The 26540-nt window shown below is 37.3% G+C and overlaps 2 protein-coding genes across 7 annotated transcripts in view; both read right to left on the minus strand.

Annotated features, from left to right (window-relative positions):
* LOC5571525 overlaps positions 1 to 26540 on the minus strand; it is a 531761-nt gene that overhangs the window by 241125 nt on the left and 264096 nt on the right. The window lies entirely within an intron of this gene.
* Positions 19009 to 20646, minus strand: LOC5571546. Its single transcript, XM_021847442.1, has 2 exons — positions 20012 to 20646; positions 19009 to 19942 (listed from the first exon to the last, which is right to left on the minus strand). The coding sequence occupies exons 1-2, from the start codon at positions 20101 to 20103 to the stop codon at positions 19270 to 19272; spliced, it is 765 nt and encodes a 254-aa protein (XP_021703134.1). The 5' UTR covers positions 20104 to 20646; the 3' UTR covers positions 19009 to 19269.

The raw sequence follows: 26540 nt of genomic DNA on the forward strand, positions 1-26540 counted from the left end.
GGTCACCACCAGCGAGTAAATAATCGATTAAGTTTTCAGCTCTAACGGATGTTTGGTTCTCCAGATCCGTGCTCTTGAAAATTTGAGGTTTGGCTTCGATGCATCTTCACCTTAAGGTGAAGATGAAACGAGAAAAGAGCACAAATCCGAAGACCCGAACATCCGATTAAGCTGATGATGAACATTGTAGAATAATTAAACAAGTGTCGTTGTTTGAAAAGCTAGCATTTATGTTGGCAATTAACACAAAAAACAAGACAATTTTTTTATTATTCTATTACATATTTGTAATATTTTCTGACAACTCTTATATGTAGCCACGGGGCCTTCCCTAGCCGAGAGGTCAGAGTCCGCGGATACAAAGCAAAGCCATGCTGAAGGTGTCTGGGTTCGATTCCCGGTCGGTCCAGGAGCTTTTCGTTATGAGAATTTCCTTGACTTCCCGGAGCATAACACGGGTATGATGATACCTGCCACACGATATACGAATGTGAAAAATGGCAACTTTGTCAAAGAAAGCTCTCAGGTTATAATTGTGGAAGTACTCGTTGAACACTAATTTGAAAAGCCGGCTCTGTCCCAGTGAAGACGTAATGACAAGAAGATGAAGCCACATCATGGCCATATATTTTTTGGTATTAAATTCTAATTTTAGCCATGAGTTTTCTCTAATTACCCCTCTATGCGTCCCAAGGATTTGTGCAGCTGCAGCCAACAAATGAGGCTCATACAGGACGACGACACGTGCAAGCTTCCCTCCACTGTCATTTTCTACAATCATAGACACATGGCACGGATGCAGTGCAGAATGGATCTCACCTTGTCGAGTCCTTGGGTTGGGTCGGCGTCTCCCCTCTCATTACAACCCGTGCAAGAGGGCTACGACACGTTCGAGATTAAACACAATCTTGCTCCAGCTGTGAACAGAGGATGTACAGACCGACCATATTCGGTTAGATTTACTACTGCCAACTAACGGCCACAGTATCAGGCTGTAGACGTGGTCATAGCTGGTGCACAATTGTAGAGAAGCTAAAGGTACACTGACCTAGAAGAACAACTCTTGTTTATTAAAACACACTCGTAGCCAATGTTTATGAGGCTTGGGAAACTAGCAACCATAGATGAACATAGTGTACACTGGAAATATTTTCACAACACACTCTATGGACAGATTTGATAATTGGCAAATGGCTCACCAGTGGCGCTTGAGTCGTTTTCAAACGCAAATTCACATGACTCTTCAAAGCTATGTTGTGAGTTGATAAATTTTTCAAAGTTTCACGTTCACTTGTCTGTGTGGCAACATTTCCATCGGACTTGTGCCCTTGCAATGTATGTTCGACATTATGTAAACTTGGCACGTACTTCGGTCGGTCAGGGCATGTACCTGAGATGCATCATGGTTGCATAACTCAGCCTTCACAGTTTCCGATAATGAATGAAATGCTACATTTTTCACAGTGTTTGTTACTTTCCTTAGAAATTATCAAATTGGAAAGTTTGAGGGCAATTAAGTAATATGGTAAACGTTTTCTGGAATAGAACTTGATTTGTTTTTGGAATAACGTGTCAAAATTAACAGAAAATTTACGTTACATTTTTGTTCGTTAATATTTAAGTTTAATAGGTAAACATACTGTAGCATTCTCGTTAAATGCATGGTTTGCGAAGCCTCTTCTCATGCTAAGGACGTCTGTCAGTTGAAAATAGAAAGCAAAAATGCCAAACGTGTTTATGTAAAGTGGGCCACCTACTTGCATATATTTCATTTATTTAGTTCGAATATTCTCTTTTACATAGTCAAAATTTGCTGGAGATCATAACATTTGCTAGCTTTTTGTTAAAAAAAAAAACGTGGGTCTGAAAAATTACCCTTTCGAACCCAAACATCTTTTCTATCCCACAGCCGTCACATATCGACAGCACACTAGTTTAGGCACCTTATGATGACTCTATTAGTCCATTCTCCATTACGGCACGATAAACTTTCAACAAGCAGGGGCAACCCTTAGATCATCATCCCGGGCATTCAATCACTCTGAAAATTTTCATCATGAATATTAAGGCCAGCCAGCCACTTGAGGAGACGTGCTTTGAGCAGGAATAAAAAAAAAGGATTCCAAAAACAAAGAGCACCCTTCGGAGAGAGCTGAAGAAAATCCTCCAAGAGGAATGGGGAAAGATGGGCTAATGAGGGTTCGAACCAATAAAGATGACACTCGTGTCAACGTCGAAGCCCCTCTTTTTTGTACGCGAGGGTGGATGTGATGTATTGCGTTTCCAGAGAAGGAACCAGATTTGCGGGGAAATGTGGGGAACCGAGAACTTTTGGGGGTGTAAGTTCGCGTCAATTTGTTGGAGGAATTTTCAGGGGCCAGAACTTGGGGAGTTGGAGTGATTAACTGTTAATTATGTAACCGTTTTTAAGGGACGAACTGCGGTTAACAATGAGGGCCAATGTTTAAGTTATTAAAAGATGTTTAGATCATTAGGTTGCTATAAATTTTGCTTCTTCATTCATAAGCATACCGAAAGAGGTGGCTGACAAGATAGGTGGTAACAGTGAGAAAATAAATAAATCAGTATATTTTACTTTTCAACACTATAAGCGTTTAATCGAACAATTTTTAGTCAGTTTTTAGCATCATTTGTAAAATCCTGAAATGGGTATGAACAGATGAAACTTTATAACAGGCACATGGCATGAGAGGTAACTACTTGTTTTGACCACCAAGCTCGGTCTTGTTGGCAAGATACACCTGGAAGGTATAGGTAGAAATAACAAATTTATCAATTTTTTCTATTACTTCCTTATCCCAATAGTAACGTTCACGGCTACAAAGTAAACCCAAGCTGATGGTTCGATTTGCAGAGGTTCCAGATCTTTTCATTATGGATATTTGCTTTACTTCCCTGGGCATAGAGTATCTTCATGCTTGCCAGACGATGAACACTTACAAAAATGTTCAATTGACAAAGAAAGTTCTCAGTGAATTACTGTGAGTTGTTCTAAGAATATCAAACTGAGAAGAAGGTTCTGTCCCTGTGGAAGCCAGAAGCAATCGGTATGAAATTTTTCATTATCACAAAATTTGATTTTTTACAGTGCTGGTTAAAAATCTAAGCACCAGGTGAAATCGCTCAAAATAATAGTAGTTTTTTTTTTGTATTTTTTTTTTAACAACAACAATTTTGTAGAAGGATTTGCTTGTTTACGATTTCACCTGGTTCTTAACTTTTTTAATCGGCACTGTGAAAAACTTCAAATTTTGTGATAATAAAACTGAGGATATTTGTAGTTCTCTGTCAAAATTTCATGCTGATTGCTCCAAGGGAAACCAAGTAACAACATGCCAAAGTTGAGCATTTTGTATGAAAATCGGCTTTCACTGCTATTATTCTGAACATAACTGTGATAATAGTACATCAAATGTAAACAACTTTATTGTGGGCTCAACTTGAAAGAATATCTCATGTTTGAATTTGAATGAATGTTTTCAGGTAGATTAGAGTACATAGCTAATCATTACTCACATAACAAAAAAGAACGACTTTTCCTATGTTTGAATTTTATTTGCAGAATTTGTTAGAAATTCCTATATTGAACTTTACAGATGCAATAACGAATTATTCGATGAACTCATTTTGCAACTTCTCCAGTTGGTTCTAGAGAAAACCCTTCTAGAGTTACTTCAGAGTTTTCTACATCAAGAAATTCATGCAGCAAGTTCTTCAGAGTTTCAATATATAAATCAACAAAAATATCAATAATACCTTATCTTAGAATTTATTCTTGAATTTCTACTGAAATTTTTCTAGTAATTACTCTAGGTATTTCTCCATATTTTCTCCAAGAATCACTTCAAACATCCCTGAATTCCTAAACAAAAATACCCGTTGGCCAAAATATCTCCAAGAGTGAATGAATGCCTTTGACAGTTTCTGCAAGTATTCCAACAAATTTTCATTTTGTTTTATATTTTCTCCGTGTACAGAATAATAGCTTAGATAGCCTGGTGATGACACAAGAGAACCAGTGTAATATAGATATTTTTGTAACCAAACCAATGAGTAGATGCTGGAAATCAATGTCTGATGTCATTTAGAATCTAAGATGTCGACTTCCGGCAAGTGCAAATCACTTGATATTAATGCAATATAAATATAGAAATCCTATATAGATTCTTTACAGGAGTGGCTCCATGTGAACGTTGACCAAATTGTGAAAATTTTCACTCCAGCAATTCTATCTGAGCTTCTTGCGGGAATTCTCATTGATAATCCTGCAAATGCTACACTTAATTTGTCAATGATATCATAACCGACTCGTGATGCCAACAAATGCTCCTCCTGCTTGAAAGTGTGGGTCCCACACAGAAAAGGCTTACGCGCAGCTCATCATTCACTATTTGGAGCTTGACCCTAGAAGGTGAAAAATAATTAGTAGGGATATGTATGCTGCAAAAAAAAAACAGAAGTAACAATTTTGCAAGAAGATAAAAGATAAAAAATTAGAAAAGAGTATAACAAAGATTGAAGCGTTGAGAACAGAAGCCAAGAAAACAGGAAGTTGAAATGCATAGGTATGCTAGAATTCTTGAACTAAATGGTGTTCTGTAGAAGTAAGAAATTGTAACTAGAAGTTGATAACATAAAGTTGGAGGCCAGAAATCAAGAGCCAATGCGTTCACTCGAACGCAATGAGGTATCAGGTATTAGAAAGCCGGCTCCAGAGGCACAATTTTCTTTGCTTGAGAGATTTGTGTCATCGACATATTTGAGCCTATTTCATCATCTACCCGATGGGAGAGGAAGAGGAAAGGAGAGATGGGAAGAAATAGGGACAGGGTCCGTTGTGAGGGAAAGTCGCATATGCGTAATGAGAGCATGTTGCTCCATACCACAATGAGTTTAAATAGCGCCCTTTAAAGGGCACTGGAAAATGTATGAGCGTAGAGAGAGCCTATACTTCATTACTCCGGGTTAAGGTGAAGATAAATCGAAGCCAAACCTCAAATTTTCAAGAGCACGGATCTGGAGAACCACACATCCGTTTGAGTTGAAAACTTAATCGATTGGTCACTCGCTGGTGGTGACCAATCGATTAGGTTTTCAGCTCAAACGGATGTTCGGTTCTCCAGATCCGTGCTCTTGAAAATTTGAGGTTTGGCTTCAATTTATCTTCACCTTAAGAATAACAGAATGTCCTGAAGATTCAGGTTTCTGAAATCTGTTTCACTTAATAAGTACGAAGGTCCATAATCGAAATCTCAGCTACAGGAGCATGAGTCAGCACGTTTAATATTTGTCATGTGACAGTTGGATCGGCAGTGGCCAGTCAATGCTTTGACCAAGAGACTGCAATTCTGATTAAACAGAGGTGCCAAAATCCTTTGGGGATAGTTTAGTAATGTACAATTTTGTTTGCGACATGACTCCAAATTATTCCAATATTTTTTTGTGCTGAGTTGTCGCCCAAGAATTTCTGAAGCTTCACACAGCACGACGGAATTGGATTAGCTGGTTTAGGTTCATTGAAGTCATGCGATGCTCCATTGTAAGCTAAATCATTAGTCAAATCATTCCCAGTGATGGAAGAATGGCCAGATACTCATACAAGGTATGCAAAGTTGACTGAATTCAGTTCCCCAATTTGAGTTCGAAATGCGATAACAAGCCTAGACTCCGAATTGGCCAAAGCAAGAGCTTTCATAGCAACTTGACTATCTGACATACTTCTTTACAAATAGCCAGACGTCCACTCTCCTGTCCTGTGAAGGGAGTTGTGTAGAAAATTTCCTATAAGGAAAATAGGATTTCCAATAGACAGAGAGAATCCATAAAATTTGGTTATATTCAATTCTCAGAGTATGTTCAAATGTTCATGCATGCCAATTTGTCAGCTTGTGACAGATTATGTGAGATCACAGCGTTACGTCTTACACTTCTTCTCTGGTAGATACTGTCAAGGTTGGGCGATTGCCTATATTAAACAATGCACGATCTGTATAACTTAAGTATTCCATCAAACTGGAGCCTCACAAATTAAAATCTGAGCTGCTCCAGATGATGTGATGAGTATTAGCATCACTGCCCACAATCAGCAGGAGGCTTTTTCTTTAACAGTGTACAACGTTTGAAATCATTCATTAAAAATGGTTCATCATTTGGTAAGTACACCGAACGATTGACTTATTTTCTATTGAGGTTACCAATAGAAATATCAATTTTGGCAGCACAAACATCTCTGTGAGTTAACTTAGAAATGAGTGTAGCAAAAATTGTGGCTATTAACAAGCACGCATGCACGAGGAATGGCACGCAATTTTACCATTTCATGTTTACTGAAACAAGCAAAAACTGAATCCACAAGGAGATCAAGATAGAAGTTCTCCTTTACGAAGTATGGTTCTTGAATAAAAGCCACTGGTGCTGTAGCATTTTGCATAGATCGGCAAAAATTGATCGTTGCATTTTATGCTAAAAAATGATCTGAGCTTTCCTAACCGTAGCGTCTTTCTAAACTAGGCAGGATTAAACTTTTTACAGACCAGCAGCAAAAAAATAGATGGGTATCTCTTAAAAGTCGCCAAAGGCGAAAAGCACAGAGTACACTGTGTAAAACGCACAATGCAATACCATAAACGCGAAAATTTAAACTAAATTACAACATCTTAGCTATCTACCGCATATTTAGCCTCAGGATTGAGACTGAAGAAGGGCAGCCGATTATCTCGGAGAAACACAAGGTCGCCTGCACCATTACTCCGAGTAGCACAGGAAGGGCAGAATGCTGTGGAGTTAGCCCAGATACTTCACAAGCTCCGTTTGCGGCTAGGTTTCATCCCCTAACTATTTATTCTTAAGCACGGTGAGCTTGAAGCCGCATGAATTAGAGGTCGCCTGTGAGGTGGACTTTTACCACCAGAACATGCAATCCGTAGTGTTAATACCGCTACTGACACTACGCAGCTATCAAGGCTGATCGGAAAGAGGAAGTTAATATTCATGGGTAACTTCTGACGTGTAAAAAAAAAACAAAAAGAAAACAGACGTAAGTAGTTGGAAAAAAGGTAGAAAGTGAAATTAGAAAAAAGAATATAGTGAAGGAGAATCTCGGGTCGTAACGGACTTTGGTTTCAGGTTGGCCAATTGCGCTGCAGAATCGTTACCCGTTCTTTGGTGAAGTTGGTTAACGCGCCCAGGCTAGCGTATAGGGAGTCGTGGGATCGAAGCCCACCAGAACGATTCCATTAGTTTTCACAATTTTACATCTCAATTTGCCTAAGTAGACTTTTGTGTCTACGAGCTTTATTTTTTTTTCAAAACACCGTCGGCATGACAACCGTAGAATAAAAAAGTTTACTAACGTTGAAAACAGAAGCTCGGAGAACTGGAAGTTGAAATGTATAGGTTAAGAATTATAAAACTAAATTTAGAATAATCGATATACAAGCTACTGGTAACTAACTGGTGTTATCTAGAAGTTAGAATCTAAAACCAGAAGTTGATACCGTAAGGAATACAAGACCGCGAAGACGGTATTCTTTTTCTGTGATTGCTGAGTTTTTAGTATTCTGCTCTGTGTTTACATCCATCAATGGGCAAGCCGTTCAACCCCTCGCATGAACGTCAAAAAATCAACAAAAAATTAATTATACCACCGAAGCATAAATAGTCTTCTAAGTGAAATGTCATGGAAGCGGTAGTAGTCTAGTCTTGTGTTTAGATTAATCAGCATCTTTGGAAAAAAATACTTCACTGAATGAGGTTTTCAATTACAATTTATTTCAAATACAATACTTTTCACTTTTTCAGCCATAAAAACGACTGGCTGCATTTGACGTTTCGTGACAGCGAAATATGGGCTACAATGACGTTGTTTTTAATTTCTTTTTCGCGAGTCTCCCTCAGCCCTCTATGTCTTAGAGTTGTCCATAAACCATGGGGTCTTTTTCCAGACTAACACACCCTGATACTTGAGAGTAGAAGCAAAATTCTAGCTTCTGATAAAGGCATTCGAAATTTCAAGTTGTGTTAGAAAAATGTATACTTATCTATTACAGTAGCTAAACAACATATTTTACCTGAAACGAGAATGAATAAAAAAATTTCAATAAATTTAAGCTCTACTTCTAGATGGGTTTACAATGAAGTATTGGAATCTGTTTTTTTGTTGTAGTCACTTCAGAAATATAAAATTTTATAAACCCGAATCGGAAGCATTTTGCTACCCAGCAACATGATCATGCTATTATCAGTAATCGCTTGTTTTTGTAATCATTTGAATATTTATTTGAGCAACTCCGTACTAATTAAGCTATCAGTACTTTATGGCAAACACTTTGGGTAATGGCACAAATCTCCCAATTGGCGGGTAACGTGCCTTTGGAGCCGGCTTTCTGATACCTAATGGCAAATATTTGGCTTGGATTGATACAAATCCAAATAAATGTTTGACATCGCAAAGATTTTGTCAGTGTTAAAACTGATGTTTGTCTCTTATAACTTTATTTATAATCATCCATTGTGATTTACCTACTCTTCGACAGAAATAAGTAGTTTTTAACGTAATCATTTTATTTTTTTATCATCTAATACAGTCGTCCCACATTTGTGGATAACACAAAGAAATGGATCAGAATATCCAACGGCGAATATCTCATCAAATAGAACTGCAATAACTTAGAATACATTTTACCTTCGTGAACGCAAAATCTATATGGTATCACAGTCAATTACATTATTGTTTAACAAATTTTTCCGTTACTAGGAAATAAAATGTCAACCATGTGAGGCATTAAAAGTTATTTTTTTTCTCTTCGGGATGAACCTTTGCGAGCAGTTTTCTTTAATCTTTTGTGGTATACCCATGTCTTTTGTTTAGGGCATGTCGATCTGCTTCATTACTATTAAGAAATAATGAACTAGTTGTTTTTTATACAAATATCATTCTTTAGCATTCTGCAAAGAGATTTTTATTACCTTTGATTCAATTTAAAAAATGTTTTGCTTAATTTCGCGCTTTTATCATATTTGTCCGGTGTTGAAGCTAAATGAACTACAAAAAACAAACGCGAGGCTTCTACTCCACACTGCAGGCTACTGACTGATATCGCTGCCAGCCAGCACTTCACTTTTATTCCATGTCTGGGTGCATACATATTAACAATCTTGCTTACTAGCCTCTACCTCTACAATTCTTTCATTACCACTACATGCAGTGATGCCACATACACAGATTTATCTGTAATTACACATATTTTTTCCTGTTCTTGCCTACAGATATCTGTGATCACAGATCACAAATTTTTGAGATAAAAAAGATTTTTAAGATATAAGGATATTTCACGAGTTAAGGACACGGTTTTGGAAGATTTAAATCAGAAATGCTATTACTATGTTTAGTTTTCCTAAAAACTTAAGTATTTTAAATTTTTGAAAACAATTATACATCTTTATTTTACATCTAGACGAATAGGTTCAAATTAAAAATTGATAACATGCCAAGAACAGCCGATATACGTTTGCAAAGGTTCTTTTTGATCTCAAAACAATGAAAATATTATTTTTTTGCAACACAGATTTTTACCAATATTTTTGAAGCTTGACTTAAGATAAAAACGATTTTTTCAGCCAAAAACACAGATGAAAGCTGGATAAAATGTGGCAACACTGACTACATGTTGCGTGATGTACCTGCTCTCCAACACTCAGCTCACAGTGACAGTTCATGACAGCAGAATCGGGGCTCATTTTGACGTACATAAATTTTGTATCGGTTCTTAAGCGTATCAAACTACAGGTTCTACTAATAAGGATCAAAGTCGTTTTTAGTAACTGTGAACAGGTTTCATGGCATTACACATTTAGATTTCTTGAAGCAAGAAGCTTATTTTAGAATGTAGGAGGTCTGTTACTTCACTGATTCGGAATCGTTTACCTCCTAGATATCCAAAGTAGGGTTCCTAGTACCGACCCCTTTTGACGAGTACCGGTTCTACGGTACTGTCACTCTCAGGTAAAATACCGGTACTGGAAGATTTTTTTGCAATAAACTTTATGTTTCATGCATACATGTTGTATGCATACAATATTTAACAAAAAAATGCAACTTTTTCGAATTCGTCAATAAACACAAGTTTGCTGATGCTTAAGGCCCAAACGCAATGATAGCGGAACGGCAACGGAAGGCGGAACCGATTCGCCAGCATGAACTATAATCAGCTTGTCGGCTCAGTGTTGGTCGAATTTCATTCGTTGTCAGCTTAGTCGAGATGTTGTGATTCATGCTGGCGAACCGGTTCCGCATTCCGTTGCCGTTCCGCTATCATTGCGTTTGGGCCTTTAGTCTTCATTTTTATGAATTATCACACTTAAAAAATATGGTCCTAAAATAATAATTAGTTAACCGTTCTAAATTTATAAAATATGTGTGGAAATTAGAGTTTTTTTTCTGACTGGATGGATCTTATTTATTCAAATATGTCCTTTAACCATCCACAGTTGACCATTTTCTAGGAAATTCGAAAAATTTGCTGATGTATTGTGTAATGTTGTATGTGGTGCGAAAAATCGTTCAAAATTAATAATTTATTGACTTAACGTGTAATCACCTTTACATTTATGAAAATACTACTAAAAATGCAAAGCGTGTTAAAGATCAATGTTCAACTGCCATTCGATTGCGTATTTCTATGAAAAAACTTTCAGATACGTACAAAGCTCTTTTAGTGTTATCCGAATGTTGCTCGAATTTTTGCCCATGCATCGTGAAATGTTAACAAATATTTCGCTTAGAACAGACTTATAATACACGAATTAATTCGAATAATTTCTACCAATATTTGTACCATATTACTTAACACTTCTAAATTCTACAATATCCTAAAACCTTAATATTTGTGCCTAGTTTTCTAGAAAGCTTGATATTCACCATCAGCAGCTTTATTTGTATCATTTCCGTTCAATAACTTCACCTTCAGTCTTTTTAAATGTTCCAAAACATATTTCAAACAAGATGCAAACTATGAGCGTATTTTCTACGTTTTAATGTATGGAAATAAACCATACTTCGTGATGGAAATCAGAATAAGCCATTATGTGATACGTTCCTTGGTTGACCAGCGAAATTCGCCATTAACGAACTTAACCAAACTTACGTAACATTCATTGCAAAGGAATTTATTGAACCAATTATTTATTATATTTTACATCAGTACCGAAAATACCGGTACTCAACGTTTTCCAGTACCGGTATTTTGGTACCAAAGAATTGTCGGTAGTACCGGTACTTTCGGTACCGGTACTCCCGGTACCAAAACCCTAATCCAAAGATAAGCATTTGAACTCGAAAAGAACTTGTCTTATGAAATAAAACCAGCCTCAGATGTTGATTGAGCCATTATCCACTTCGACCTCCTGATCGTCTTGGACAAATGATTGGGTCTTAGAGGCTCGTTTTTTCACCCTTCCGACCGTAACTTATAAGTTTTTACAAGAGCAGATACAACAAGAGTACAATATGGTAGATCTTACCTCGTAACGCACCTCGAAAAGGTAATCTACCCGCGTTACGAGAGTATTGGAAGCTACAGTTACGAATAAAAACTAGAACAATTCAGAAAGAAACATTGTGCTTTCACTAACACACTATTCATTTACCTCGTAGATGAATTACTGTAAAAGTGTTCTGATCGATAATGTGAATCGACGTGATCACTAATATAATTAGGATCATACTCTGCCATTGATCCACATCTATGGCATGGACAAGATTTAAATTGAAATGATTTTGCATTGAAATCGACACTTTTTCGTAAACAACCGCGGTTTTAAAAAGTATTCCTGAAAACGAATATATTTGGCAGTGCCAGACAGGTTTATTTGTTTCGTACAGCGTCTTCGGTATTTTTATTTACATTTTATACTGAAGTTGATCCATAACTGTGAGGTGGCTGTAAGGATTGATTATGAAAGTAGCCAATGAAACATGATATTTCCCATATTAAAAAATGACGCGAAATCACCTTCAATACAACTAAATTTTTAGGGGCCCAGATAGCCGTAGCGGTAAACGCGCAGCTATTCAGCAAGACCAAGCCGAGGGTCGTGGGTTCGAATCCCACTGGTCGAGGATCTTTTTGGGTTAGAAATTTTCTCGACTTCCCAGGGCATAGAGTATCTTCGTACCTGCCTCACGATATACGCATGCAAAAATGGTCATTGGCACAGTAAGCTCTCAGTCAATAACTGTGGAAGTGCTCATAAGAACACTTAGCTGAGAAGCAGGTTCAGTCCCAGTGGGAACGTAATGCCAGAAAGAAGAGGAACAATAAAATTTGAAGCATATCAGATAATCGGTTCGTTCAGGCCTTAAAACGCATAAAGTGGATTGGGAAAAATGGGATTTGACAGCATCTATTTGTTACGTGACGCTAAAATTGGAAATTTTTTACCCCCTCCCCCCTTCCGTAACGCTTTTCGTATGAAAAATTAAAATTTTTGTATGAGTAGTAACGTTTGAGCCTAACACCTCGCCCACCCCCCTTGAGCGTTACGTAATTTGTGGATGCTGCCTTTTCCGAAAATTAGCATTCGGTGAACTGTCGCTCGAGAAAATTAAGTTCGGGGAACTGATATTACAGATAGTTAATACTTTTATTTAGTTTCCTAGCTTTAAACAAACCACATATAGTATTACTAAAATTAAGCTTGTATTGCGAAGAGCTGGTTTAATGTTAAAATATAGTTTACTCTTACAGCATTCATCTAAATCCTAAATCATAGCCTTTTCTATCGGAATTTAATCAGTAATTTCCAATTTTTCAGTCTCATCTTCGCAACGAACCTAGAACAACAATTTAATTTGCGAAAGCCATTACTGCCTTTGTTACTACTATTATGCCCGTCAATCGATCACTTGGCTTCTCATTTTGGACAGACTCCCATCCGCCAGTCAAAACCAACGGCAAGCGGAAAGTCCTTTGTACTCCCGAGAAAGAAAACCATGAAAAACTCATTTCACAAATCAGAAAAGCCAGCTCGACGCTGTGGGAGACCGTCTAGAGGGATTCATAAATTGCGAAACAATGTTTTTTCTTCTAAATGACTTTCAGGAAATGTCTCATTTGGCCCGGTTCGATTCGGGGTGAAGGCTTTTAGGGAAGGTTAGATTTGATACTTCTTCCTGCTTAGAATTGTGCTCGCTTGTCGTTTATCGTCTTATTGTTTTGCAATGAATAATAGAGAGAATAGGGAGTCGAAGAGTTAGTCGAAAACAATCATATCATTCTTTCTTACTGTTCAAAAGGAGACAATGAAGTCAATATTCATGGTTATTAGATGGGAAAACAAATCCATATAGAGCTTCATTACATAGGGTTGTGGTAGAAGGTAAAAGTAATTTTGATTTACTTGTGTTAGATTTCCGCTAGATGTAAAGATGGAATAAATACAAACATATGATTCTCACGAGTATAAATCTAGGAACTTAACAACGCTCTGAACTAGAATTTTGATCAAATGCCATCCTTGAGGCTACTGATGATCTATGTCTTATTGAACTCACGAACTCCTTGGAATGGGTGGGAACATATTCATTGTATAACATACTAACACATCATCAAGCATAATTTCGAGCAAACGTCCGTAGATGATATGTTCACACATCCAGAGAAGCGTGTATTGAAAAAACTTCCTACCATTCTAAAACTTCTTTATCCGAAGAAGTAAAGTCGCCATTGGGTAAGCGAATTCCGTTCTCTTTGAAATCCATAGATTTTGCAATGATTTTGTTCGGCCGACTGACTTCACTCAAACTGGAAACATTTGTATACAAAGGTTTTTCCAGCCGGATCGTTCAGCAGAACGAAGAGCCTTCTTGTAAGCCTTGCGAGTCGACTTCGCTGATCGGCGAAGTACACCAAGGCAAGTAAGCTAACATTGCTTTACAACAACTTTGTCAAAATAGTTTAATTTTTAAGCTATTCCATACGAACTTAATTTCTAGGGCGAGAAGTGTTTTCATTGTTGTAAGCATTTTGTCCCATTTTCCCCCTTCTTCCCATATCACCCGCGGCGCAAATCCACCGCTCACACAATTGCGCTGTGAATGACTTTTCCTCGGCAAATCACACCAGTCAATATTTGCACACATCTTGTATCGGCAGTCGGTTCCATTTTTTCGATTAGTTTTTATTACTCCTTTCCGGAGGGGGGCAAAATTGGGATTCATCAAAATGGTTTACCAAGGCAAGGCTTCCAACGTATCGATACTTGTGAGCATGTGAACCGTCTCGGAATGGTCTCTGGATAAAGAGGATCTGTATCGGCTCAGTTTGGGTGAGTGAGAAAAATCGTTCCTTGCCGGGATAGTCGTCCACATACAACAGCTCAAACATTTGCTAGAAGCACCCAGCCTAAAATTGGGGTCGGATACAAATGGGAGGATCCGTTCGACAGATTTTAGGTCATTCTTCTGTTTTGGCCTGGAGGAATTGTGGGTAGACCTATAACATCGATGTACCAAATATGGAACATACAAATTGGGCAGCCTTTGTCCTGCAAATGAGTCATATTTAGCCAGAATCAAGTCTTTTGATGCTATTATAGATTAGGGACTACCAAGTGGCTCAAATTGGTAAAAATACAACAAGGGATTAGATTGAAAAATCCTACTGGCTTTATTTGTAAGTCTTCTACGAATGAATCCAAATTTGAATTTCAAGTCAAATTGAATCACACAGCCGGCCCTGACCTCACAATATGTGCCTTATCAGCACCGAACGGATTCAATACAGAGCGATGGGATTCAAAGACCGTTCATGAATGCCACCAGCCGATTCGAATTCGCGAGTTATTGCCTGCACTAGGGTGTGGATTATTTCCAAAAAATAAATTATCTTTGTTATATATACAAAGCTGAAAATGATCATCAGTGCCAAAGTTGCATCCTGTGGAAAAGAATAGAATGTTTGGTGAAGGTGGCGAAAAAGGTGGAAGTAAATTTTGCTCAACTTTAAATAATTATTCAAAATTTTAATGAAAGAATCATTAATTTCAAAGTAGATGAAAAACCGAATTTAGTATTGAACCATTTTATTCCACTAGAGTTTGTATCCTTTGACAGATACGCGTATTTCGACCTCAACTGTAAGGCCGTCTTCAGTGTCGTGTACTAGACTCGTCGTGTACTAGTCGTGTACTAGTCGAGTCTAGTACACGACACTGAAGACGGCCTTACAGTTGAGGTCGAAATACGCGTATCTGTCAAAGGATACAAACTCTAGTGGAATTAAATGGTTTAGTGCTAAATTCGGTTTTTTCATCTACTTTTAAATCCTTACTAAAAATATTTTTCAAAACTCGTAAAAAAAGTAGTGACGACCTACACCAAAAATTCTCAATTTTTCACAGGTTGTCATTGGAAGCGATGATGATTTTCCACCCTATAGCACACAGTCGACCAATGGTGCTTGCTTTATGGTAATGGGGCTTACTTGTATAGTTTACAGTGCCCCGAGGGACCTTCCGGTGCGGCGCGGTGCGGTCCAAAAGGATAGACGACGGCTGCCGGGTGTTTTCAAATCGGTCGAAATATTCCACTGGGGCGCGCCTTTTCATCGGTTGGTTGATTGTTTTGTACCATCCTATAGAGTTTGCTTTGCTTGAAACGCTCCAACGAATTCGACTAATTGGACTAGCAGGATTTGTAATCAATTTTGCCGGGCATTCTAATTCTTCGGAGAATATTTTGAGAGAACAAATACAAGTTTGTTGAGGTTATCTTGATGATTATTTCGCGGCCATCATGGTGAATCACAATCTATCCCCATCCGTCAGTTTGGGTTTTTATTCGAAAAACTTTTAATAAAAAAGGTCTTTGGATGAAAAAATCTAGAGAAAATTTGAAAGATTCAAATCCATTGTCGTGAAACAAACCAGCTATAATATAATTTGTTGAGTGCATGTGGCAAGTTTTCCATACGAATATTAATAGAAAAAATAATGACATGAAATGACAATAAACAAATTAAATCATTACAATAATCATCTTCAAACAAAAAACCCAATTTTATAGCAGCAACATTTTCCGGATCATATTAAATCGAAAACAGATTTTAACACGCCCGCTGATAACAAACCACACCATCAATTTGCAAAATTAATCTCTTTCGCTACCACTGACGACCTCTGACACCCAACATTCTTTTCGTACACCGCACATACAATCAACACGCTACTTGCCATATACATGTGTCAATTTATATTCACGAGCATCACGCCCAGCGTGAGCCGCAAATTCCGACACCTCCTCCCCGTAAAAGGTAATCTAACTTTTCATCGCAAACGCTGGAACATGCGGTTCTGCTGGAGGTTAGATCGCACATTGGATTAGGTTAAACGACAAAATTGGCCGAAATAAATGAAAACTAATTATTACAATTCAGAAAAGTACCCTCGTGCTGTGCATGAACAAATTCTTTCTGATCTCGGAAGTTTTTAAAACAACAACTTCTCAGTGCTAAAAACCAGTTCCTTTCAGTGCTACAATAATAGTACTTTTCAGTGCTATTTTTTCTACCATCGATTCCTTTTCGAACCACATTTGGACCCGTGCCTTCGATTTTTCGTTGGAACCGTTGGTAAAAGCTAGCAGTGGTAATCCTTCTTGGACACTGTTTTGGAAAAAAAAACCTCTTGTTTATTCACTTAACATGGTTGCAACCACAAACAAAAAGAAGAATAAATCTCTGAATTCACAAATTCCAAAAAATCGGAATTTAAAATTGTCACTAAATTTTGGAAAAATTGAAGAAAGGACGTTTCTCCAGAATGGGCATTTTCTTCCAAGGGTTAAATGGTCAATGTTGATAATTGCATCGAAATGAGCTATCAGTTCGGTGCGTTAGACAAATTTTTCGAACATCAATTCAAAGCAGCCTCTAGCTCAGGCTCTTTGATTCAAGTGAGGAAACAAAGATTTCCGTCTATCGTGGCCAGTTGTTCTGAATTTGGAGGATTTAGGCAGGGAATCTAGAACTTCATTAGGGGAATCAAGGTTTCCTTCCAAATCGCAAAGAAAGGAGACTGTCGCGTTTTGCCGGAAACTCTTAAAGATCGCGAACTTCTTCTCAGACATCTTAAAGAGAAGAAGCACAATTTTTTTACTTATGACGACAAAACTGAACGTTTGTTCAAAGTTGTCTTGAAACGTCTCTCAAGTGACTATAAGTCACCTGAAGAGATCAAAAATGGAATGAATGATTTACTTAGATTTTCCCCAGTCCAAGTAATCATTATGAAAAAGAGAACCCAATCTGGCATTGTTCGGAAAGGGCTTTCTCAAGAATATTATTTAGTTCACTTTAACAAAAAAGAACTAAATAATATTAAAGTTTTAGAAAAAGCTAAACTTATGTTCGATGTCCGTGTGACGTGGGAACATTTCCAGAAACCTGGAGGAAATTACCAGAACCCCACTCAGTGCCGTCGGTGCCAAAAGTGGGGTCATGGTACAAAAATATGTCGCATGGATGCTAAATGCATGATTTGCGGACGTTCTTCTCACGCCAAGGACGTCTGTCCAGTGAAAGAAGATACCACCAAGTTCTTATGCGCCAATTGCAAGGGCAATCATAAGTCAAATTTTTGGTCTTGCCCTTCGCGCAAGAGAGTTGTTGAGGCTCGTGCCAGGCAGATGAAAGATTAATATCCGAATTTGCCTGGTAGAGTATCGAACAATGCTCATTTTTCAGTTAACGATCGCTTGATCATGAATCATACCCATAAGGAAGATCATAATCATGCTCATTCTCAAACTTATTTTCTTCCGTCGGGTAGCCGTTCGAATCTTTTAATTTCGGATGTATCTACCCACGGAAAATCCTTTGCCGATATCGTAGCAGGCAATTTGAACTCCTCCCCTATTATTGCTTTGAGTACCTATTCTACTAGTTCCAAATCAAATGGAAAAAACCATACCGTTAACAGAAACTTCTACTCCGCCTCTTCGTCTACCGAAAATTCTAACGGAAAATCATCAGATATTCAAGTGATATGTTTGCCTCTGATTTTAATTTTCTAACTGAACAATTGAATCCAATGATTGATGCAATGTTCAAAGCCACCACTATGACTGAAGCAGTCCAAGTAGGTGTAAAATTTTCTAATCAAACTGTTATTGGATTACGTTTTTCTAATGGACCCAATAAAAAACTATTTAAATATTTTGAATTGGAATGCTCGTTCTCTGAATGGTAAAGAAGACGAGCTGTTTTATTTTCTTACGGTTAATAACGTGCATATAGCAGTTATTACCGAAACGTATTTAAAACCTGGATCTAAACTCAAAAGAGATCCTAACTTTTTTGTTTATCGTAATGATCGACTTGATTGTGCATGTGGTGGAGTTGCAATCATCATTCATAGGAGTATAAAACTCAACTAGTTTCGTAATTTGAAACTAAAATTTTTGGAAACTTTAGGTGTTTCTTTTGAAACACAGCTTGGTAAATATACTTTCATAGCTGCCTATTTGCCTTTTCAATGCTATGGACAGCAAGTTAATTTGCTCTAAACTGACTTGCGAAAATTGACTCGCAATAAGTCAAAATTTTTTGTGATTGGTAACTTTAATGCCAAACATCGGTCATGGAATAATTCTCAAAGTAATTTGTAACTTGCTAGCTCTCAGGAGAGGTAATTAGTATCTTAGGGTCGCTTATATGGCTTACCATTCACTTATTATTACGCCAATAAGAAGAAACTCACTCCAAACAGGAACTACAAACTGAAAAGGGACACCTATTCACAGGTGTCGCACGTGTAAATCGAAGTACCAACTCAGCACCATGGGTTCTCAAATGCTAATAGAAAGATCCCCAAGGAACGAGGCTTGGTGGTTCCGTTATGAACCCGAACAAGGCGGACAAACGAAAAAGTGGTGAAAAACTAATAAATCAGGGCTGCGCTTTTACAAATAATGGGCGACCACCGAATCAATTCATCTTAACAGGTATTTATTGTAGTGACGTCACAAACTTGGGGTATACTTGCATGCTTGGCGATCTTGCGGGTTCTTGTGGGTGGTTTTGGTTGCTGATGGTCATAGTGACGTCATTCTAGGCTGGCGGTGGCACATATTGACGACACAGGGTGGCTGGATTGGTGGTTGGTTGGCTATTGGACGGGTTGCCGGAATAAGCGTAATCGGCGACTCTCGGCGGACGGTGGTTGTAGTTTGACTCGGCTGACGGCCGTAGCTTAGTGCAGCTTGGTTGACGGCGGACTGCCGGATGGAAAATGGCTGAGCTTTCGGCGGACTGTCGAAAGGGTGGCCTGCTGGTCGGCGGACGGCCGGACTGGAGATGGCTTGGTCTTCGGCGGACTGCCGAACGGATGGCTTGTTTGTCGGCGGACGGCCTGACTGGAGATGGCTTGGTCTTCGGCGGACTGCCGAACGGATGGCTTGTTTGTCGGCGGACGGCCTGACTGGAGATGGCTTGGTCTTCGGCGGACTGCCGAACGGATGGCTTCTTTGTCGGCGGACGGCCGGACAGAAGATGGCTGATCTTCGGCGGAATGCCGAACGGATGGGGACTTGGTCCGCGGCGGATCACTCGGCGGACTGCCGGAACTGGTGGTGGCTTGATCCTCGGCGGACTGCCGGAAAGAATAATAGCTGAACTTTCGGCGGACGGCCGGACAGAAGATGGCTTTCCCAGTAGTATGTTGGATTCTCCGCGGATCCACCGCGTGGTCGTAGAACAATGGCGACGGTAGTGCTTCTGAAGGATTTCCGGCTAAACGTGACGACAGAGAGGCCGTACTTTCGACTCTTTCCAAAGCTCGATTTGTTCTCGCTGATGGACCACTGAACTTCCGACTGGGCTCTGGGAAAACACCAAATAAAAAGAAAAAGGTCCTTTGCTGGGACCTGACCACCTCATTAATACCCCATGTGACGTCACCTGATCCACTTTTCCTCCTTTTACCCGATAATTACCTTTTTCTTAACAACTCTTCACAAGCAAACAATAGAACAATGATGCTTTTATGGCTACAATGGCTGGCTATAACATTAAATACAATGAGCATAAAGTACTTTTAAACAATGGTTTCACCACATACCGTAATACTATTCACTACTTCGTACTATTGAACAAAAACTGCCTTTTTGCCAGTTTGATTTTTGCCTATTAAGAACAACACAAACTTATTAGAAAATTCACCACTTGAGGTTTTTAACAATGACTACCTCAAATTTATGGATAAACTAAGTCACGTCGCGCACTACTAATTCACTCGAGGATCTGGTTTGGAAAGAGGACGATCATGGTCCGTCGATGAGTTTTTATTAAAATGAAACCCCTTTTTAGATGTATTGGTGCATGACAGATAGAATGTGGTTGGTATTCCGTGTTTTACGTCAGCGCCATCTGTGATAGATTTTATTCTAACAGGGCTGGGTGATATTTTGCCCGAGCTCAAACTGCTCGAATGAATATTCTAAATAATGGGTAAATGTGAAAGGGGAACAAGGTTCGCTCTCCTTCAAGCCATAATTAAGGAGGCGCCTATGTTCTTCTTATTTATTGGGAATTTAGGGATTGTGAAGGATTTAGCTTGATGGTGGAGCCATCAAATTATAATTGAAACCAGGGGTTTCAAATTCCAACGGCAGAATTTTATTTGATGAGTGCAGCTCTTCAGGATATTTTTCAATTCAATACCCTGATAGCCCTACATGTTTTTCCTCTTCTAGAAATCCTTCTACGATTGATTTGGTCTTACCCGACTCTTGTCATCTTTGTAGCCAACTGATTACTCATGCTGATTTTGATTCTGATCATGTCCCTGTTACATTTCAAATATCCCATGAAGCGATTCTCAATGCTATCAGCTCCACTTTCAATTATTATCGAGCCGACTGGAATATATATGAAACATATATACTCTTATCTTGATGTTAACATTTCTTTACAAAAAAAAACTTGATATTGACAATGCTCTTGAAACTTTGACAAATTCCATTGTTGAAGCCAGGAGCATTACAATTCCATAATGTGAAGTAAAATTTGAATCCGTGATTATAGACTATGATCTTAAACTCTTGATCCGTCTTAAAAACGTGAGGAGAAAGCAATATCAACGCATTCGCGATCCTGCTATGAAAATTATATGGCAGGATTTGCAGAAAGAAATCAAGATACGTTTTTCACAATAAGGAAACAAAAATTTTGAAAATAAAATTTCTCAATTGGACCCTGGCACTGAACCCTTTTGAAAATTATCTAAAATTAAAAAAAAACCTTAGAAGTCAATACCGGCATTCAAAGAGGAAAACAAATTATAACTAACTAATTGCGAAAAAGTTCAAAAACTTGCTATGCAGTTTGAAAGTGCGCACAATTTTATATTAGGACTTACTAGTCCAATTGAAAATCAAGAGAACGTTTTCGAAAATTCCTGGGAGACTGATTTGGAAAAAGTGAAAACTGTTATTAAAAAATTTTAAAATATGAAAAATGGATGGAATGGAATGGATGGAAATGATGATAGAATTTTCGACATCCTCATCATGAAACTTCCAGAAAGTAGCTTATCATTCTTAGTTGATATATTTAACAAATGTTTTCAATTAGCATATTTTCCTGACAAATGGAAAAATGCTAAAATTGTACCAATTTTAAAACCAGACAAATGAACAGTTCAGATTCCGCCATGGACATTCGACCACTCATCAACTTTTCTTCTTCTTTCTTCTTTCTGGCATAACGTTCAAACACTACTCAGTTTAACCAGCTAAGTTTATGTAGACTATAAAGTCCGATAAACAGAATATTTAAAAAATAAATAAACTCATCTGTAAAAATTCTGAACTGTTACGGAAAATTATATGTAATATGTTGTTAATCAATTGTTAATAAATGTTTAATTTTCTTCACCTAATTAGGATGATTGTTTTGCCTTGCACAGAACACAAAGATATATGAAATAAATGCAATGTTTAACATGAGACTTATAGGGAACTATAATTTGTGATTAGCCATCCCCTCTTTTAATTTAATTATTTTTAGCAAAAATCAAAAGTCTGTTGAAATTTCGCTAAGTTATTAAGACTTGAATTTCAATATAACCAAAAGCACAGACAACATTACATATATTTAGAAGAGACAGAAGGTTTATCACGTTAGGGAAGTCATGTTTTGATCAACTCTTCAGGTTATTGCCCCACTGTACATCAGTAGGCACCGGAAATGTGTGATGATGAGCACACATGAACGCGACACTTGTTTGATGATTAATGATACTTGATGGAGAAACGGACAGCTCGGGAGAACCAGTTGAAAGCTATCCCACACACACGTGCTAATTGAGTTTCGTTCCCCAATCAAGTTCCAGCCCAGCGTTAAATGGATTAGAATGTATCGATTAAACGACACAGACTTGCTCCGTAAAACTCTTCTCTCTTTCAAACGGTCACGTAATTGTTATCCGCAGCTTGGCCCCAACCCGACCAGCATCTCATAACAAGATTATTATACAGTTCTAACAACACCCGTTAAAAACAAAAAGTTGATGTAATCTTGCAATCAAGATTGCTGTTTTTTTTTTATTTTTAAATGACATGCAAAGTTATGATCAGTAACATAAACTGTAAAAATTTTATTATGTTGTATCATCCTTGAAACTATTTTTGTAATAATTTTGTTATTGTTATGGTAGGATTTATTATATTCTCGTAGCATTTGTTGCTAATTTTGTTATTCGTGTCTAGTACACGACAGGCCGTCTTCAGGCCTTACAGTTGAGGTCAAAATACGCGTTTTTTTTAAAGGATACAAACTCTAGTGGAATTAAATGGTATAGTACCAAATTCTCTTTTCCATTTACTTTAAGAATTTTAGTTTTTTTTCATCACTACTGATGGAACATGTTTCCTGGTGATGTAAGAAAAATCATAGCAGAGAAACACATTCTTTTATAATCTTATTTCTTCCCTCTGGTCAGGTATCCATTTGTTGAGCGAAAATCGATCGAACTGCTGCACGGACAACCGATTGGACTAGGCATTATGAGGCTGGATCACGGACACCCGGGAAATCACGTTACGTGTGCAGATGATTTTTATGAACGTCATAAATTAACGCCATCGTCGCCTGTCGCCTGTCGCCCTGTCGGATGCGGACGCCACTAGATGATATTGGCGTTCTGCGGAAAAAATTTCCTCAACGGCGACAACAGTGTAGCCGGTCTCTGTGGTCCAACTGAAAGGCATTAATTATGTGCTAACGAGCTGAACGCTTCTTCTTGAACTTTCAAGGATAAATTCGGGGCTCGTTGCCGAAACGGTCAATTAACGGTTCGAACGACCACAAAAAAAGTGCAATCCGATTTAGGGGCTTTGTGGTGATTAAATTCGGGACTTTTCGTTTGATTGTTGATTGGCGCCAATGGATCAATACACCAATAAAAAATTGAAATTCTTCATAGAAAATTGTAAGCAATTTAAATTGAAGTTTGTGTGAATAAATTCGACCAAATATGTGGAAAAAATACATATTTGACCATACGTGATGGTGTAGTTGTTGATTGTTGCAGTCTAATTGGAGACCACCAGTGCCATTGATGTTATTTATGAGACAATTTTATATAATTACGTAATATGGCATTTAATTTATAATGAATAAGTTTTTTTATTCTGTTGAGCATTTTCATTTCCTTATATGCAGTCGCAAAAAAAATTTGCCTTGGCTTAAATTTCATTCAAATATATATTGGAAAGAAAATTATCAATTCAAATTCAACGAAATAATAAAGTTTTCTGTTTCCGCCGACCGTACACAGATCATCCAAAATGAAATCAAGAAAAATCGCTGCCACCGTTATACGGCAACACGTCCAGATTGTAATACATTAACAGCCAGTCTGTCTGTCAGTTGGTCAATTTGATGTAAAGCTTTCGGATCGGCGTTATCCTGCTGTTTCTAATAAATGTTCTCCAGATTGGTGACTGCTTCCGAGTAGCGCCAATATACGTTTCTGATACTGTTGGCCATAAATTTTCTCTTGCTCTAATCTCGCGCTGGATGGCTGACAATGTGTCGCTTACATCTAGTTGTCTCACCGGAAGCAGAGGTGTGCGAAGCACTGGAATCGCGGTTCATAATGAGTTTATGAAGTTCATAATGGGCTTTATGAAAGATTTCAGTTTTTGAAATTAAGAACTACACAACGACTGAGTTAAAAGTTTAAACATACGAAGAAGCTTTAAAAAACAAAGCACAAGTTTTTATCTCATGAGCTTTTGTGTTCAATTTAAATTCATTCACTACTAATAAAACCGATGCTAATTTTTTTTTTTAAATTAATTTATTAGTATCAGTCCAAACATTATATTTATTTCTTATATCTAAGTGTTCTGTGTAAGACAACACTATCATCATAATTTGGTAAACAACATATTAAATTTCATTTGCCGTAGCAGTTCAGAATTTTTTGCAGGTGACTTGATTTCGCCTGCTTATAAGAGAAAAAAAATGTTTTCAATTTACTCAACCTAACTTAATCTAAATATATAACGCATTAATCGTGGCATTAGAAGATTGTAACGATTTTTATATGAAATTATTATTTATTTTATTTGACATTTGTTCCAATGTTTCAACATTGGATATTCTATGTAACTCATTGGTACTATACCAGGGAGGAAGCTTCAGAATCATTTTCAAAATTCTATTTTGAATTCTCTGCAGAGCTTTCTTCCTGATATTACAACAACTAGTCCATATTGGTACAGCATACAACATGGCTGGCCTGAAAATTTGTTTGAATATCAAAAGCTTGTTCTTAAGACAAAATTTTGATTTTCTATTAATAAGGGGATAGAGACATTTTACATATTTATTACATTTGGCTTGAATGCCCTCAATATGATTTTTGAAAGTTAAATTCTTATCTCATCTGATCATCTGACCAATTTATTGGAACCCCTCTCGTCGTGACAACATGTCTACTTGAAGGTTTCAATTAATGAGCTTTTGGTTTATGTGGGAATATTATTAGTTGAGTTTTGGAAGCATTAGGAGAAATCTTCCATTTTCGCAAGTATGAAGAAAAAATATCAAACTTTTTTGCAATCGACTACAGATGACACGCAAACTTCGTCCTTTGGCGGAGAGGCCTAAGTCATCCGCAAACAACGATGTTTGACATCCCTGAGGTAACTCAGGTAAGTCAGATGTGAAAATATTGTATAATATTGGTCCCAAAATGCTGCCTTGAGGAACACCAGCTCTTACAGGAAGTCTTTTAGACCTGGAGTTCTGATAATTAACCTGAAGTGTACGATTTGACAGATAACTTTTAATTATTCTAACAATGTATGTTGGAAAATTAAAGTTTTTAAGTTTTACAATCAAGCTTTCATGCCAAACACTTTTTCTATGTCTAAAAGAATAAGACCAGTCGAATAGCCCTCAGAACAAAACCGATGCTGATATCAAAATTGTTTGTTATAACACTAGGAGCCTTTCTCGTATCTCATGTCCATATCCTCAAGTTTAGTACGAATGGAACAAACTGTTCCTAGGGATGTCCAATTTTTTCCTACATTGTTTGCTATACCAATATTATGTTTTAAAAATAAAACTGCATAAGAATCATGTAAAATCTTGCTTAAAAAGTAAGTACTTCAAGTTTATCAGATTTGAATAATTGTTAACATGTAATGGAAAACAAATAATTCGAGAATCCCTAACAAATTTTGATATGTCGCTGATTTTGACAGCTGAGTTGCTAGTGCTTTGGATATGTGTGCTAAAGAATTGGTATCTTCGACAAACTATTTTGAAATAAGTTGCACTACATTTTGATCCCTTTGGTTTTGATCTAGATTACTTGTAACTGATCTAGATCATTTTGATCTTTTATTTTGAACGTCCTAGTTCAAAACTTCCTTCTGCAATGATGTTCAATGCGCCATTTTTGTCATTTTTTTCGATATAAATTTGCTTGTATCTTCACTCATACTGAAAATGTTTGAGCAGGTATATAAATGTTTGATTACACACAAAATTTAAATTACTGAAGAGAACTTATTTTTTCTTGACTATTTGCCTTTGAACGGAAATGTAAAGCAATAACATGTAGACATTCTTTTCGACATTAATTTGATTGCAGTAGTACAAAGAACATTTTTGATTATTAATAGATATTTAAAATAATACTCCAAATTTATTTCATCAAGAAACTTCAAGAAATCCTAGGTTTTCAACCTGTTTGCATACAAACCATATTTTAAGGTGATAACAAGTAGTTTTTTGCATAAAATATATTGAATGAGTTCAAAACGCAGAAATATAAATTTTGGATAGCACTCAAGATTTATTTTATTGAAAATCCTGCATGATACCATAAATTTTCATCCTGTTTGCCTGTTCAAATCAATTACATGTAGTTTTTGTGCCATGAATTCTTTTGTAGGAATCTAGTGAATATATTTGGACAGAAATAGTCATTTTTTGAAACAC

The sequence above is a fragment of the Aedes aegypti genome, chromosome 2, assembly GCF_002204515.2.
Source record: "Aedes aegypti strain LVP_AGWG chromosome 2, AaegL5.0 Primary Assembly, whole genome shotgun sequence".
NCBI classification, from domain to species: Eukaryota; Metazoa; Arthropoda; class Insecta; order Diptera; family Culicidae; genus Aedes; species Aedes aegypti.

Coding starts and splice junctions, on each gene's coding strand:
- LOC5571546 (XM_021847442.1), bottom strand. CDS start 20,103: ATGCTCATTGTATTTAATGTTATAGCCAGCCATTGTAGCCATAAAAGC. Junction 19,943..20,011: donor GAAGAGTTGTTAAGAAAAAG/GTAATTATCGGG, acceptor TGAGGTGGTCAG/GTCCCAGCAAAGGACCTTTT.